Source organism: Schistocerca americana, chromosome 2 (assembly GCF_021461395.2).
Source record: "Schistocerca americana isolate TAMUIC-IGC-003095 chromosome 2, iqSchAmer2.1, whole genome shotgun sequence".
In the NCBI taxonomy this organism is placed as follows: Eukaryota; Metazoa; Arthropoda; class Insecta; order Orthoptera; family Acrididae; genus Schistocerca; species Schistocerca americana.
The window spans coordinates 726,255,965-726,273,273 of NC_060120.1; the positions used below are offsets into that span (position 1 = coordinate 726,255,965).

Here is a 17,309-nt window from a genome sequence, read left to right on the forward strand (position 1 = left end):
TGTTGTATCCAGCATCTTTTAAAGTGTTGGACACATTGCACTCTGAGGATCTTTGTTATGCTGGTAGGCTTTAGTGTTGCTACAGGGCAAAGCTTACTATCTTTCAATTTCTTTAAAGTGATACATAAGTTGACACTGGAACAAATTTACTTGCATACATTTCTTTTCTATTTCTCATGAATCCTGAATTTGTAAAATCAGAGCAGATGAGATATAGTGCATATAAGGTTCATTCCTACCAACTTAGGAATGCACTATAATATGGGATAGAGTGGAACCTCTTACAGTAATACCCCCCGGCCTCAACCTTTGCTAGTCTGGGTGTCCTCCATCTGCCTATCCCCTTACCTGCTCCCACTCCAGTACAGACATGCTTTCTATCGCACCAACACACCTGTAAGTAATTTCCTCCTCTCTCTTCTCTCTTCTCTTCTCTCCTCTCCCTCCCCCCCCCCCCTCCCTCTTGGACCCCCTATCCTGCACCTAGCAGCTCTACTCTGTCTGCACAACGTCCCTGCATGAGTCCACAGGCAGTTACTTCCAAAGAATGACTTAATCTAAAATCTAAATATATTTCTAACACTCTTTCTCAGTGCACCAGTGTGTGACTCAATGCTTCCTCTTTGTGGTGAGTATCAATCTATTCTTCCCATGTTCTTGTTTTGATTTTTTCCTAATTTCTTCAGCCTCCCAAAATTGGTACTGCTGCTAATGCTGCTGCTGTTGCTGCTGCTACTGCTACTACTACTACTATGATTACTTTTTCTGCTCTCCTCTGCTCTTTCTTCCTTCTCCTCTTCTTTCACTACAGAGATAATGTGCAGAGCAAAAAAGGAAATGATTCACAAAACAGCTCAAGGTTACAATACCTAAGTTGTTCTAGCACCTTGCATTGTTGAAAGAGGTGCTCTCCCACAGCTATTGCTGCATGGGGTATGGGGTAGCCATCCAGTCAAGGCACCTTGTCACGGTCAGTGCGCCCCCCCCCCCCTCTCCCCCCCTCCCCACTGCTGGAGGAGGGCATGTGTGTGTGTGTGTGTGTGTGTGTGTGTGTGTGTGTGTGTTTTGTCCTTAACGTAAGTTAGTTTAAGTTAGGTTAAGTGGTGCGTAAGCTTAGGGACCGATGACCTCTGCAGTTTGGTCCGATAAGATCTTACCACAAATTTCCAAATTTTCCACAGTAATTCCCAATGTCAACAACTAGCTGAATTTTGAAACTGAGGAAACAAAGACATTTCATGAAAGGTACAAGCCAATAACAACAAATCTTTGCTATGTCAGTGAGATTATGTTTGTAGTGAAAGATAGCAGCTCAAATAGGAACAGATACTTTGCAAATCAAAGTCACTCACAATATGAGTACATACATCAGGAAACAGTTGCCTCAGAGTGCTACCAGGAAGACAAGGCTATTCTCTTTCAGTATGAACAGCTAATGGTACTACATGGTTTTACAAGCTGCCTTCAATGACAAGGTTCTCAGCTAGAGAACTAGCTGTAAGAAAATCAGATGGCAGACTGAGATTCACTGGACGAATTCTAAGGATACATAAGTCACATGCAAAAGAGGTACAGTCAACAAATTCTTAATTTGATTGTCAAGTTAGGATATTTTTCTGACAGGATTAATTAAAATTCATAGAAGAGAAGTGTGTTTTGTCATGTGTTCATTTACTCTATGTGAGTGTGTAATGGAGATGCTCATTAAAATCCAGTGGCAGATGCCACAAGTGAGGTATGGTGCAAAATAAGTCACCATCTCTGTCTTTGGGTCAGCACAGTATGAGTTGCTTTTAAATGCAAAATGAACTTAACTGGGCTTCTTGATTAGTTGATCTGTAAGTTGACCACATTGTAATTTGTTATCCAGTTGAACCCCAAGAAATTTCAAACAGTGTTGCACTTACAATTTGTGTAGCAAAAGTATCTGTAAAACTAAGAATTACATTGTTTGCTGTGAACCAGCTGCATGCCTGTTCGGCTATCACTGAGCTCTGTCAGGTACAGGTAAGTTTGGACTATTGATTAATGTGCTTGTGTCATTATCAAGTATTACAGTTTTTGAACCATCCCTTAAAGTCACTAGGAAATCATTTATGCAGATTAAGAAGGCAAGCGATCCCAATACCACACCTTGTGTGACCTCATATATTATCACCTATACTAAGATTAGTATCATTCCTGTGACACACTATGTCAATCTGATAAACTCCTTTCTGTCAACAAGGTAGGATTTCATCCATGCAAAAGGAAGCCAGAATTCTGTGATCAACATAATCAAATGCTTCAGCATGATCACAGAACATATCAACAGGATTTTTTTAAATGTTTTTTTTTCACTCTGAGGCAGAGTGTGCACTGATATGAAACTTCTTTTGACTTTATTTGCAAGTACTCTACCAACTGAGCTGCCCAAGCACAAACATGGCCCATCCACACAATTTTGCTCCCACCCATACTTCATCTACTACATTCCAAACTTCACAGAAGTTCTCCTGGGTAGCTCATGGGAGTAGCACTCCTTACTTCCAAGAGTGCTACACATGCAAGCTACGCAGGAATACTTCTGTAAAGTTTGAAACTTAAGAGAAGAGTTACAGGCAGAAGTAAAGCTATGAGGATGGGTCATGATGAGATACACAGTTGATAGAGCAATCACACATGAAATGATTTTCCTGATTTTATTTAAATGCTCTCTGTGGGATCAATACAAAGGGGCAGAATAATAATCATAGTTTCCATCCTGACAGACATATAATGAAATTTTCTAAGCAGGTTATTGTGAGACATGTTGTTGTTGTTGTTGTTGTTGTGGTCTTCAGTCCAGAGACTAGTTTGATGCAGCTCTCCTTGCTACTCTATTCTGTGCAGGCTTCTTCATCTCCCAGTACCTACTGCAACCTACATCCTTCTGAATCTGCTCAGTATACTCATCTCTTGGTCTCCCTCTACGATTTCTACCCTCCACGCTGCCCTCCAATACTAAATTGGTGATCCCTTGATGCCTCAGAACATGTCCTACCAACCAATTCCTGCTTCTAGTCAAGTTGTGCCACAAATTTCTCTGCTCCCCAGTTCTCTTCGGTACCACCAAATTAGTTACATGATCTATCCATCTAATCTGCAGCAATCTTCTGTAGCACCACATTTCAAAAGCTTCTATTCTCTTCTTGTCCAAACTATTTATCGTCCATGTTTCAATTCCATATATGCCTACACTCCATACAAATACTTTCAGAAACGAATTCCTGACACTTAAATCTATACTCGATGTTAACAAATTTCTCTTCTTCAGAAACGCTTTCCTTGCCATTGGTAGTCTACATTTTATATCCTCTCTACTTCAACCATCATCAGTTATTTTGCTCCCCAAATAGCAAAACTCATCTACTACTTTAAGTGCCTCATTTTATTAATCCAATTCCCTCAGCATCACATAACTTCATTTGACTACATTCCATTATCCTCATTTGGCTTTTATTAATGTTCATCTTATATCCTGCTTTCAAGACACTCTCTATTCAATTCAACCGCTCTTCCAGGTCCTTTTCTGTCGCTGACAGAATTACAATGTCATCGGCGAACCTCAATATTTTTATTTCTTCTCCATGGATTTTAATTTTTCTTTTGTTTCCTTTACTGCTTGCTCAATATAAAGATTGAATAACAACAGGGAGAGGCTACATCCCTTTCTCACTTCCTTCCCAACCACTACTTCCCTTTCATGCCCCTCAACTCTTATAACTGCCATCTGGTTTCTGTACAAATTGTAAATAGACTTTCGCTCCCTGTATTTTACCCCTGCCGCCTTCAGAATTTGAAAGAGAGCATTCCAGTCAGCATTGTCAAAAGCTTTCTCTAAGTCTACAAATGCTAGAAACATAGGTTTGCCTTTTCTTAATCTAGTTTCTAAGATAAGTCATAGGGTCAGTATTGCCTCACATGTTCCAACATTTCTACAGAATCCAAACTGATTTTCCCCGAGGATGGCTTCTACCACTTTTTCCATTCATCTGTAAAGAATTCGCGTCAGTATTTTGCAGCCGTGACTTATTAAACTGATAGTTCGGTGATTTTCACATCTGTCAACACCTGCTTTCTTTGGGATTGGAATTATTATATTCATCTGGAAGTCTGGTGGTATTTTGCCTGTCTCATACATCTTGCTCACCAGATGGTAGAGTTTTGTCAGGGCTTGCTCTCCCAAGGCTGTCAGTAGTTCTAATGGAATGTTGTCTACTCCCGGGGCCTTGTTTCGACTTAGGTCTTTCAGTGCTCTGTCAAACTCTTCACACACTATCATATCTCCTATTTCATCTTCATCTACATCCTCTTCCATTTCCATAATATTGTCCCCAAGTACATCGCCCTTGTACAGACCCTCTATATACTCCTTCCACCTTTCTGCTTTCTTTTCATTGCTTAGAAATGGGTTTCCATCTGAGCTCTTGATATTCATACAAGTGGTTCTCTTTTCTCCAAAGGTCTCTTTAATTTTCCTGTAGGCAGTGTCTATCTTACCCCTCGTGAGATAAGCCTCTACATCTTTACATTTGTCCTCTAGCCATCCCTGCACTTCCTGTCGATCTCATTTTTGATACGTTTGTATTCCTTTTTGCCTGATTCACTTACTGCATTTTTGTATTTTCTCCTTTCATCAATTAAATTCAACATATCTTCTATTATCCAAGGATTTATATTAGCCCTTGTCTTTTTACCTACTTGATCCTCTGCTGCCTTCACTATTTCATCCCACAGAGCTACCCATTCTTCTTCTACTGTATTTCTTTCCCTCATTCCTCTCAATTGTTCCCTTATGCTCTGCCTGACACTCTGTACAACCTCTGGTTTAGTCAGTTTATCCAGGTCCCATCTCATCAAATTCCAACCTTTTTGCAGTTTCTTCAGTTTTAATCTACAGTTCATAACCAATAGATTGTGGACGGAGTCCACATCTGCCCCTGGAAATGTCTTATACTTTAAAACCTGGTTCGCAAATCTCTGTCTTCCCATTATATAATCTATCTGAAACCTTCCAGTAACTCCAGGCCGCCTCCACATATACAATCTTCTTTAATGATTCTTGAACCAAGTGTTAGCTATGATTAAGTTATGCTCTGTGAAAAATTCTACCAGGCGGCTTCCTCTTTCATTTCTTACCCCCAATTCACACTCACCTACTACATTTCCGTCTCTTCCTTTTCCTAATATCGAATTCCAGTCACCCACGACTATTAAGTTTTCATCTTCCTTCACTATCTGAATAATTTCTTTTACCTCATACATTTCGTCAATCTCTTCGTCACCTGCAGAGCTAGTTGGCATATAAACTTGTACTACTGTGGTAGGTGTGGGCTTTGTGTCTATCTTGGCCACAATAATGTGTTCACTATGCTGTTTGTAGTAGCTTACCTGCACTCCTATTTTTTTATTATTTTGTATTTATAACTCTGCATTCACCTGACCAGGAGTCTTGTTCTTCCTGCCACTGAACTTCACTAATTCCCACTATATCTAACTTTAACCTATCCATTTCCCTTTTTAAATTTTCTAACCTACCTGCCTGATTAAGAGATCTGACATTCCACACTCCGATCTGTAGAAGGCCAGTTTTCTTTATCCTGATAACGACATCCTCCTGAGTAGTCCCTGCCCGGAGATCCGAATGGGGGACTATTTTACCTCCAGAATATTTTATCCAAGAGGATGCCATCATCATTTAACCCTACAGTAAAGCTGCATGCCCTCGGGAAAAATTACGGCTGTAGTTTCCCCTTGCTTTCAGCCATTCACAGTACCGGCACAGAAAGACCGTTTTGGTTATTGTTACAAGGCCAGATCAGTCAATCATCCAGACTGCTGCCCCTGCTACTACTGAAATGGCTGCTGTCCCTCTTCAGGAACAACACATTTGTCTGGCCTCTCAACAAATACCCCTTCGTTGTGGCTGCACCTACAGTACGGCTGAGGCACGCAAGCCTCCCCACCAATGGCAAGGTCTATGGTTTATGGGGGAGGCTTGTGAGACATACTCTGCCTTTTTTTCTAGAGTGTGGCAATTAAGATTTTCAACTTTTCTGTTGCAGTCTCCTAACTTGCAAAGAAGCCTCTGGTCTTTTGCATCACCATTCTTTGCATATGCTCTATGTACCCTATTAGTATGACTTGACATAGACTCTTACATTTGAGCAGTATAAATACATAAAATGTTTGGATGACATAAACTTATTGATAAAGGGCAAAACTGCTACAAAACTGTGATAAAAAGTACAAAATTGTACTGCACACATTGTAGAACCTCTAACAACCTTATTGTTAACAAAGAGGAAACTGCCGCAATGCACCTTCATACCATACAAAACAAGCATACATTAACCCTCACTAGGCATGTCTTTAACAAACAATAAGTACATCTACATCTACATCTACATTTATACTCCGCAAGCCATCCAACGGTGTGTGGCGGAGGGCACTTTATGTGCCACTGTCATTACCTCCCTTTCCTGTTCCAGTCGCGTATGGTTCGCGGGAAGAACGACTGTCTGAAAGCCTCCGTGCGCGCTCTGATCTCTCTAATTTTACCTTTGTGATCTCCTCGGGAGGTATAAGTAGGGGGAAGCAATATATTCGATACCTCTTCCAGAAACGTACCCTCTTGAAACCTGGCGAGCAAGCTACACCGCGACGCAGAGCGCCTCTCTTGCAGAGTCTGCCACTTGAGTTTGTTAAACATCTCCATAACGCTATCACGGTTACCAAATAACCCTGTGATGAAACGCGCCGCTCTTCTTTGGATCTTCTCTATCTCCTCTGTCAACCCGATCTGGTACGGATCCCACACTGATGAGCAATACTCAAGTACAGGTCGAACGAGTGTTTTGTAAGCCACCTCCTTTGTTGATGGACTACATTTTCTAAGGACTCTCCAAATGAATCTCAACCTGGTACCCGCCTTACCAACAATTAATTTTATATGATCATTCCACTTCAAATCATTCCGCACGCATACTCCCAGATATTTTACAGAAGTAACTGCTACCAGTGTTTGTTCCGCTATCATATAATCATACAATAAAGGATCCTTCTTTCTATGTATTCGCAATACATTACATTTGTCTATGTTAAGGGTCAGTTGCCACTCCCTGCACCAAGTGCCTATCCGCTGCAGATCTTCCTGCATTTCGCTACAATTTTCTAATACTGCAACTTCTCTGTATACTACAGCATCATCAACGAAAAGCTGCATGGGACTTCCGACACTATCTACTAGGTCATTTATATATATTGTGAAAAGCAATGGTCCCATAACACTCCCCTGTGGCACGCCAGAGGTTACTTTAACGTCTGTAGACGTCTCTCCATTGATAACAACATGCTGTGTTCTGTTTGTTAAAAACTCTTCAATCCAGCCACACAGCTGGTCTGATATTCCGTAGGCCCTTACTTTGTTTATCAGGCGACAGTGCGGAACTGTATCGAACACCTTCCGGAAGTCAAGAAAAATAGCATCTACCTGGGAGCCTGTATCTAATATTTTCTGGGTCTCATGAACAAATAAAGCGAGTTTGGTCTCACACGATCGCTGTTTCTGGAATCCATGTTGATTCCTACATAGTAGATTCTGGGTTTCCAAAAACGACACGATACGCGAGCAAAAAACATGTTCTAAAATTCTACAACAGATCGACATCAAAGATATAGGTCTATAGTTTTGCGCATCTGCACGACGACCCTTCATGAAGACTGGGACTACCTGTGCTCTTTTCCAATCATTTGGAACCTTCCGTTCCTCTAGAGACTTGCGGTACACGGCTGTTAGAAGGGGGGCAAGTTCCTTCGCATACTCTGTGTAGAATCGAACTGGTATCCCGTCAGGTCCAGTGGACTTTCCTCTGTTGAGTGATTCCAGTTGCTTTTCTATTCCTTGGACACTTATTTCGATGTCAGCCATTTTTTCGTTTGTGCAAGGATTTAGAGAAGGAACTGCAGTGCGGTCTTCCTCTGTGAAACAGCTTTGGAAAAAGGTGTTTAGTATTTCAGCATTACGCATGTCATCCTCTGTTTCAATGCCATCATCATCCCGGAGTGTCTGGATATGCTGTTTCGAGCCACTTACTGATTTAACGTAAGACCAGAACTTCCTAGGATTTTCTGTGAAGTCGGTACATAGAATTTTACTTTCGAATTCACTGAATGCTTCACGCATAGCCCTCCTTACGCTAACTTTGACATCGTTTAGCTTCTGTTTGTCTGAGAGGTTTTGGCTGCATTTAAACTTAGAGTGAAGCTCTCTTTGCTTTCGCAGTAGTTTCCTAACTTTGTTGTTGTACCACGGTGGGTTTTTCCCGTCCCTCACAGTTTTACTCGGCACATACCTGTCTAAAATGCATTTTACGATTGCCTTGAACTTTTTCCATAAACACTCAACATTGTCAGTGTCGGAACAGAAATTTTCGTTTTGATCTGTTAGGTAGTCTGAAATCTGCCATCTATTACTCTTGCTAAACAGATAAACCTTCCTCCCTTTTTTTATATTCCTACTAACTCCCATATTCAGGGATGCTGCACTGGCCTTATGATCACTGATTCCCTGTCTGTACATAAAGAGTCGAAAAGTTTGGGTCTGTTTGTTATCAGTAGGTCCAAGATGTTATCTCCACAAGTCGGTTCTCTGTTTAATTGCTCGAGGTAATTTTCGGATAGTGCATTCAGTATAATGTCACTCGATGCTCTGTCCCTACCACCCGTCCTAAACATCTGAGTGTCCCAGTCTATATCTGGTAAATTGAAATCTCCACCTAAGACTATAACATGCTGAGAAAATTTATGTGAAATTATTCCAAATTTTCTCTCAGTTGTTCTGCCACTAATGCTGCTGAGTCGGGAGGTCGGTAAAAGGAGCCAATTATTAACCTAGCTCGGTTGTTGAGTGTAACCTCCACCCATAATAATTCACAGGAACTATCCACTTCTACTTCACTACAGGATAAACTACTACTAACAGCGACAAACACTCCACCACCGGTTGCATGCAATCTATCCTTTCTAAACACCGTCTGTACCTTTGTAAAAATTTCCGCAGAATTTATCTCTGGCTTCAGCCAGCTTTCTGTACCTATAACAATTTCAGCTTTGGTACTTTCTATCAGTTCTTGAAGTACCGGTACTTTACCAACGCAGCTTCGACAGTTTACAATTACAATACCGATTGCTGCTTGGTCCCCGTATGTCCTGACTTTGCCCCGCACCCATTGAGGCTGTTGCCCTATCTGTACTTGCCCAAGGCCATCTAACCTAAAAAACCGCCCAGCCCACGCCACACAACCCCTGCTACCCGTGTAGCTGCTTGTAACTGTAAACTACACAAAATTTCTAGAAATGTGAATTCAGGAAAACATAAAGTGGGACACAACACATCATTTACATCAGCAAGAAGCTATGCACAGTATGGTATACCATAAAAACACTTGCTAATTGTACAATACAAAAGAAACCTTGAAAAGTGTATAATATGCACAAGTAGAATCACTGCTGGATATATCATATTTTTTTGGAGCAACTTGGCAGCTAGCAGATGGTGTATCATAGCACAAAAGAGTGTCATGCAGACAACTGAAAATGCAGCCCCTAGAAACTCTTGCAAATTCCTATTTATATAGACAGCACATTACTACAGTGACTTCTTGTAGAACATCCATTGAGGTCTGTACAGTATCTTATTAGCAAAATAAACATAATTCCTTCTGAGGACAAGAATGATTTTGTTTAGTTACAAAATATCCTTAAAAAAACACCACCAGGATCTCTCCATAGCGTACATCTTGAAAAAAAAAACTGCGAAAATCTTTATCTCGTGATGATGCTTATCAGTCTAATAGTGAGTATGTCATCCCTGCACAAGGATGAGTTCTTCCACTCTGCAAGGCATTATCTCGATTAGACCATCAAGTTTATCTTGGGGTGTAAAGTTCCATTCCACAAGGGTAGCTTCAGTAACAGATGGATTTGGCACTGTACAATGACCACCTTCAACAGGCCCAATGCGTGCTCAGTTGCATTCATGTCTGGGGATTGTGCTGACCAATGCATTCAGTTGCTTCTCTGAAGATACCAATACTCTGCTACAGTACAGTGTGGTCCTTCACTGTCATCGACTAGGATGAATTTGTCATCGACTTCACATCTGTAGCACCTTAAAACCATTTGTAGGACCTCTTGGAGACATTGGGGACCAGTCAAATTGCCATACATTAGAATTAGAGGGGTCTGCCATTCTATCGTTATTGCCCCACAGAACATTACGCTCCCACCTGCAAACCGGTGGACTTCTTGAACGTATTGCCATTCCTGATACCACCTAGCACTTCTCAAAAACACTAACACATTTAATTACCAGTCGCTAATCAATCCTGATCTCATAAGCAAACATGATATTACTCCATTATGCAATGGTCCAATGTTGATGTGCAAAAACCCTGGTCCTTTGACTGCATCAGTTCCATTGGTTCAGTGGACAACTTCTCATTGGTCTTCTGGGATGAAGACCATCCTGATGTAGTCTTCTACATACTGTTTAGTATGGGATATCAATCCCTGCTGCCCAGAAGAAGCCATTTCCAATATTTCTGGCAATTGATGTTGGGCACCTGCAAGCCGACAGCTGGAGGTAACAATACTGCTTTGTGTTGTTATATGAGGAAGACTACCGCAAGGTCTATCGTTGACATTTCCAGTCTCTTTGAACAACATTCCATTAGAATTACTGACAGCCTTGGGAGAGCAAGCCCTGACAAAACTCTAACATCTGGTGAGCAAGATGTATGAGACAGGTGAAATACCCTCAGACTTCAAGAAGAATATAATAATTACAATCCCAAAGAAAGCAGGTGTTGACAGATGTGAAAATTATCGAACTATCAGTGTAATAAGTCACAGCTGCAAAATATTAACACGAATTCTTTACAGATGAATGGAATAACTGGTAGAAGCCAACCTCAGGGAAAATCAGTTTGGATTCCGTAGAAATATTGCAACATGTGAGGCAATACTGACCCTATGACTTATCTTAGAAACTAGATTAAGAAAAGGCAAACCTGTGTTTCTAGCATTTGTAGACTCAGAGAAAGCTTTTGACAATGCTGACTGGAATACTCTCTTTCAAATTCTGAAGGTGGCAGGGGTAAAATACAGGGAGCGAAAGGCTATATACAATTTGTACAGAAACCAGATGGCAGTTATAAGAATCGAGGTACTTGAAAGGGAAACAGTGGTTGGGAAGGGAGTGAGACAGGGTTGTAGCCTCTCCACGATGTTATTCAATCTGTATATTAAGCAAGCAGTAAAGGAAACAAAAGAAAAATTCGGGGTGGGTATTAAAATCCATGGAGAAGAAATAAAAACTTTAAGGATCGCTAACGACATTGTAATTCTGTCAGAGACAGCAAAGAACTTGGAGGAACAGTTGAACGGAATGGACAGTGTCTTGAAAGGAGGATATAAGATGGGCATCAACAAAAGTAAAAAGAGGATAATGGAATGTAGTCGAATTAAGTCAGGTGACGCTGAGGAAATTAGATTAGGAAATGAGACAGTTAAAGTAGTAAAGGAGTTTTGCTATATGGGGAGCAAAATAACTGATGATGGTTGAAGTAGAGAGGATATAAAATGTAGACTGCCAATGGCAAGGAAAGTGTTTCTGAAGAAGAGAAATTTGTTAACATTGAGTATATGTTTAAGTGTCAGGAAGTCGTTTCTGAAAGTATCTGTATGGAGTGTAGGCATATATGGAAGTGAAACAGGGATGATAAATAGTTTAGACAAGAAGAGAATAGAAGCTTTCGAAATGTGGTGCTACAGAAGATTGCTGCAGAGTAGATGGATAGATCACATAACTAATGAGGAGGCACCAAAGAGAATTGGGGAGAAGAGAAATTTGTGGCACAACTTGACTAGAAGTAGGGATTGGTTGGTAGGACATGTTCTGAGGCATCAAGGGATCACCAATTTAGTATTGGAGGGCAGCGTGGAGGGTAGAAATCGTATAGAGAGACCAAGAGATGAATACACTAAGCAGATTCAGAAGGATGTAGGTTGCAGTAGGTACAAGTTTGCACAGGATAAAGTAGCATGGAGAGCTGCATCAAACCAGTCTCTGGACTGAAGACCACCACAACAACAACTACAACAAGAACAACAATGTACTTTCTCCACACCTTAGACACACCACTTTGAGTGACATGTAACTGATTGGCAACATCTTGCTGTATAGGACCTGCTGAATGTAAAGCCACAATCTTGACTCTATCAAATGTTGTATGCTTCTATGGGGCATGTTACTGCAGTGCTGAACACAAAGTGAAGCTGTTGTTGATACTGGACTGCACATGATGTGCCACTGTGGCAGCGATATGTTTACATGACTGTGAAATGGCTGTAAAGCATGCCAGTAGTAAGTACCATCCAGGCCATGGGCTCTAACTGGATAATGGATAGATCAATGAGACCTCTAATATCATAGACTACATTTTACAATAGTATCCCAGACTTTTGTTGATCAGTTTATATACACAGTCACCAGGAAAAAATAGGATCCTGACAATGAGTTTGTAAACACAACTGCCAGATGAAATGGACCACCAAAAACTGTGAAAAAACTTTACAATAAACTTAGCCACCGCAGCAAGGCAATAAAAGAAATACAAAAATTCAAAATGGCTCTAAAACTATATTTTCAAGATAGATGCTATTATACGACACGTGATTATCTGTTGGTTGAAATTTAAATTATTGTCCTTTTTCTTTTATATATATAAAATTGCTTTTGGTACCTATTGTGCTATATATTAAATTGTACTATTACTTTCATTATTATATGGCACTGTTTTATTGTACTGTATTACATGCTTAAAATTATTTATGGAATTGAATTAATTTTACAGTAATAATCTGAAACTGTGTATTAATGTACAAAAAGTCATATCCTATATCAATTACCGTATTTACTCGAATCTAAGCCGCACTTTTTTTCCGGTTTTTGTAAACCAAAAAACCGCCTGCGGCTTAGAATCGAGTGCAAAGCAAGCGGAAGTTCTGAAAAATGTTTGTAGGTGCCGCCACAACTAACTTCTGCCGTCGAATGTATGTAGCGCTACACAGGCATGCTGTAGGCAACGAGATAAATACTGGCGCCAAAACCTCTGCGTCAGTAAATAAATAAAGAAAAAAGGTGGAAGACGAGCTTTTTTTTCTCCGCCCCGAGTTTCGACCACTGCATTTTCATACATTATCCAACGAAGTAAATACAAATTACGTATTGTTCATCTTCGAAAGTAGCAGAATTTCAATGTACTACGAAAATCCGACTGGCAAGACTGTTGCTAATAGGAACCTGATGAAATGTGAATCACATGCAGTATTCTCTTCACCATAAGAATAGTACGAATATAAACATTTTGCCATGTATTCTTTCCTGTTGTTGCCATCTCATTTAAATCCTGTCTGCCTAATAAACTACGAAACTAGAGTGAGACAACAGCAAACGCGGAAGAAAATACGTATCGTGTCCTGTTTATATTCGTATTATTTTTATGCCTAATAGTGATACAGTCAGAAATGAAGCACGGCAACTGACTAGATTTTTAAATCTAAAATGACTAATTTCTGTGCAGAATTTGATTTACTAAAGAAGCGGCCGCAAAGATTTTCAAACGGAGAAAAATTTTTGCCTAACTCTCGCTCAGAACATGATCTATAATACGCAGTCTATTATTTGGTTCTTGTTGATCATTATCAAAGAAAGCAGCAGTGTAAGTAACAACAAGTAGCAGTCATTTGCCATTGTTTCGCTAATGAGACAATTCCTCTCTTTTTTTAATCGTAAGCGGCGGTAGCGCGCACAAAAGCAAGCCATGCCGCGGGCGGCGACAGGCCGTAAACACGCACTATCAGAATGCGACAAACAATGCATGACGCAGTACAGTAATGCATTTTCAGCTTAGAGTGACGTAAACACCTATAACAAAGAAAACGGCACTTACCAGATCAAAGCAAAATAAGCAATCGATTCAAACCAGACGAAGCACGTGAAAAAAGAAGGGTACCCGTATAAATACGGACGGAGCGCCTGACGCATAGCAATGGCTACCTGGTAAACCGTAACTGCTAAGCTTACGACTCGAACCAAACTATTGTAGCTGTATCGTCTTTCATTCGATCTAAATTGTGTATCATATTACAATGGACCAACTTTGTTTGGATTTGAAGGTGCGGCCTAAAACTTTTCTCTGCCCTTGAATTTCGAGTCTCAAATTTCAGGTGCGGCTTAGATTCGAGTGCGGCTTAGATTCGAGTAAATACGGTACTTGATGAAACTGATGCTTAATAAAAATAAACAAGTAAGCATGGAGCACACAAATGTTTTGGTGTAGATGAGCCTGAGTGTCCCAGTATCCTACCAATAACCATAGTCTGCCATTGTGTAACCTACAAATGAATCAGCATGAGTCACAATTTTGCCTCTTTTCAAATTATGCAAGGCATCAAGTGCACCAAAAACGCAAAGGCTAACATATGGTGTGTGGAGGATGCAGTTCAGCCTGGGGGTGATTTTTTGATGTTTTGAATGTGTTCTTTGGCTATGGCTTATGTTCACTTATTCATGTTGCCATAAAAATGGACCAGCATGTTTGTTTAAACATTTTTATGACTAAGTGTTGCCCTTTCTTCTATATCTTCATGATGTGTATCATCTTCCTAGATAACAAGTCATGTTCACAACACTGCATTACTTTTTCCTAGTTTTTCAACATTCAGGCACCCTATTGTGCCTCAACTGGCTTGCTGAATCACACAATCATAAAACCATAAGAAATGTCTGGGACTATTCAAAACAGCAGGTGAAGAAATCAATTAACATCCCCAAAATTCATGAGCTCATAGGATCTCATCACCTATGAGTGTCTGCACTTAGATATGACATGCATGAAGAAACTTGTGAATTCTCTTCCTCACCAAACCGAGTCCCTTTTTCATGGCTAAAAGTGGTGTTATACAATGTCTCATGTGTGTGGTTAATTTATTGTCCTGTGTGCTTAAAATCTGATGTGTAATTGCAGTTCCTTAAAACAGTTTATCAGCACTTACTGAGACTAACATTTAATACAATAATCCAAGTATAAACTCACCAGCTGTTTCTCTGAGGTCTCTTTCGAGGGAATGTTCTTTCCATGGACTGATGGACCTTCTGTTCGTCTACAAAAAACAATGAGATTTTTAACTTAGTAGTTTATCTCTGTTGCACAAGATATCAGCATCTTTGGCTCACATCCAATCAATAACAGACAATTTTTTAAAAAAGTATCTAACTGGTTTCCATTATTTAGGAAAATATTTAAATAAATCAAGTAACCAGAATGAATATTCTACACTGCACTGAAGTACAGAGTGGTTTGAAACTTTCTGACAGGTTACAGTTCTGTGCCAGGTAGGAAATATACCTGAATGCTGCTCCCAGACATCCCTTATATCACCAGCAGGCAAGTGCAGCTTGTAAAGGCTATTGCCTTACAAGTTGCACTTGCTTGAACATCTTGGTCACTCCTGCCAATACACATGAAATACATGAAGTGTATTCACAGTTGCAAATTTGAGAAGACGAACAAACATCACCTGTATAAGGAGTGACCACAATGAACCCAGATTTCCTGCTTTATGTGAGCCAACGCCTTAACTGCTTTGGCTATCCTTGCATAACTCATGGCCGGACCCAAACTTCCATTTGTTGTTATTCCTGCATCACAGCCTGTACTCACACATATTATGTAATTCCTGACAGAGGAGCACATGGATGCATGTCCGAAGGGAAATTACATCATTCTTCTTAACAACACAGGCACTGCAGCATTTATCTGCTGATACCGAGCTGTTGTTGTTGAGAAGAATGCTGTGGTGTCCCTTTAGACATGCATGCATGTCTGAAGGACCACTGCATCATTCTCCTTAACAACAAAGGCACTGCAATACAGTACTCTGGCCTGTCTCTGCTTGGCTGATGTAGTACAGTTGTGTATGCAACAGCCCAGCTGCTGTATTGCCAGCATGTCCACTGTTTGCCATCACCTGCCCAAGCCCAGCTGCCAACAGGTAAGATCTCGAGCTGGAACAGCCTGTTCTAAGCAGTGATTAATCCATTTGCCATGATGTCCTTTCCTACAATGCTGATAATACTGTGAGGATCATAGGAGAACTTTCAGGGAGTTTGAAAAGTAGCGTAGAGGAATCGAAGCAGAGGAGGAGTAGCACAAGCTCAGCCTACAAAAGTTTTTCCAACAAAAGGCAACAGTCCCAGTGTAACATCATATTAATTTGTAGTGTGTTAGATTCATTCTGAAAATGCACCTCTGTACTGTGGATAGTGCATTCTATGTGAGATACTTTCTACTATGAGCTCTAGTCCAGCATGGTTTTCAGCTGACTTTCTGTTGAGTTTGAAATGTAAGAGAGAGGTACTGGCAGAATTGAAGATTTGTAAGATACTTGTGAGTTTTGCTTGAATAGCTCAGTTAGTTTGAGCAATGTCCATGAGAGCCAATGGTCTAACTTTGAATCAAATTACAATGAAATGAACACCCTTAGCTGCTTACAGGCATTGACATCCGCCAACAGGAACAGATGAAAATGTGTGCCCCGACCGGGACTCAAACCTGGGATCTCCTGCTTACATGGCAGACACTCTATCCATCTGAGCCACCGAGGACACAGAGGATAGCACGACTGCAGGGATTTATCTCTGGCACACCTCCCGCAAAACCCACATTCTCAACATATTGTCCTGCACTACATTCGTCGTGCCCCCGCCCATTATACTCATTACTCGCGGCGCTTTGCCAATTCCCATAAGAGCTCAGGCACTGTTTGTGCATTCACACAGAAGAAGAAGATGGTCAAGTGGCCGGTGAGCCTTAAGACGGATCAGTGAAAAGGCACGTTTTTATGCAACAGGCGATGCAACATCTGAGCCACCGAAGCAGCAGACAGTAAAAACTTGTGATAGTATGCTATTTTCCCCAAGAAGGCCTGCAGTTCCTTAACAGATGTAGGGCGAGGAAGGGCATCGATCGCAGCGACAGTTTGCTGAAGCGGATGAATAGCATCCCGAGAGAGTTGAAACCCCAAGTACGTGATAGATGTCTGAAAAAATTTTGATTTCTGAAGATTACACTTAAGACTGGCAGTCTGCAAGACATGAAAAAGTGTGAAGAGATTCTGAAGATGTTCACCAGCGGTGGAGCCAGTGACAACAATGTCGTCCT

The 17,309-nt window shown here is 40.7% G+C and overlaps 1 protein-coding gene across 1 annotated transcript in view; it reads right to left on the reverse strand.

Annotated features, from left to right (window-relative positions):
* The window catches only part of LOC124595669 (pseudouridine-5'-phosphate glycosidase-like), a 129,045-nt gene that overhangs the window by 8,737 nt on the left and 102,999 nt on the right, over positions 1–17,309 (reverse strand). The window contains exon 9 of the mRNA XM_047134515.1: positions 15,183–15,249. Coding sequence (XP_046990471.1) covers positions 15,183–15,249 — 67 coding nt within the window. The remainder of the gene's footprint in view (positions 1–15,182; positions 15,250–17,309) is intronic.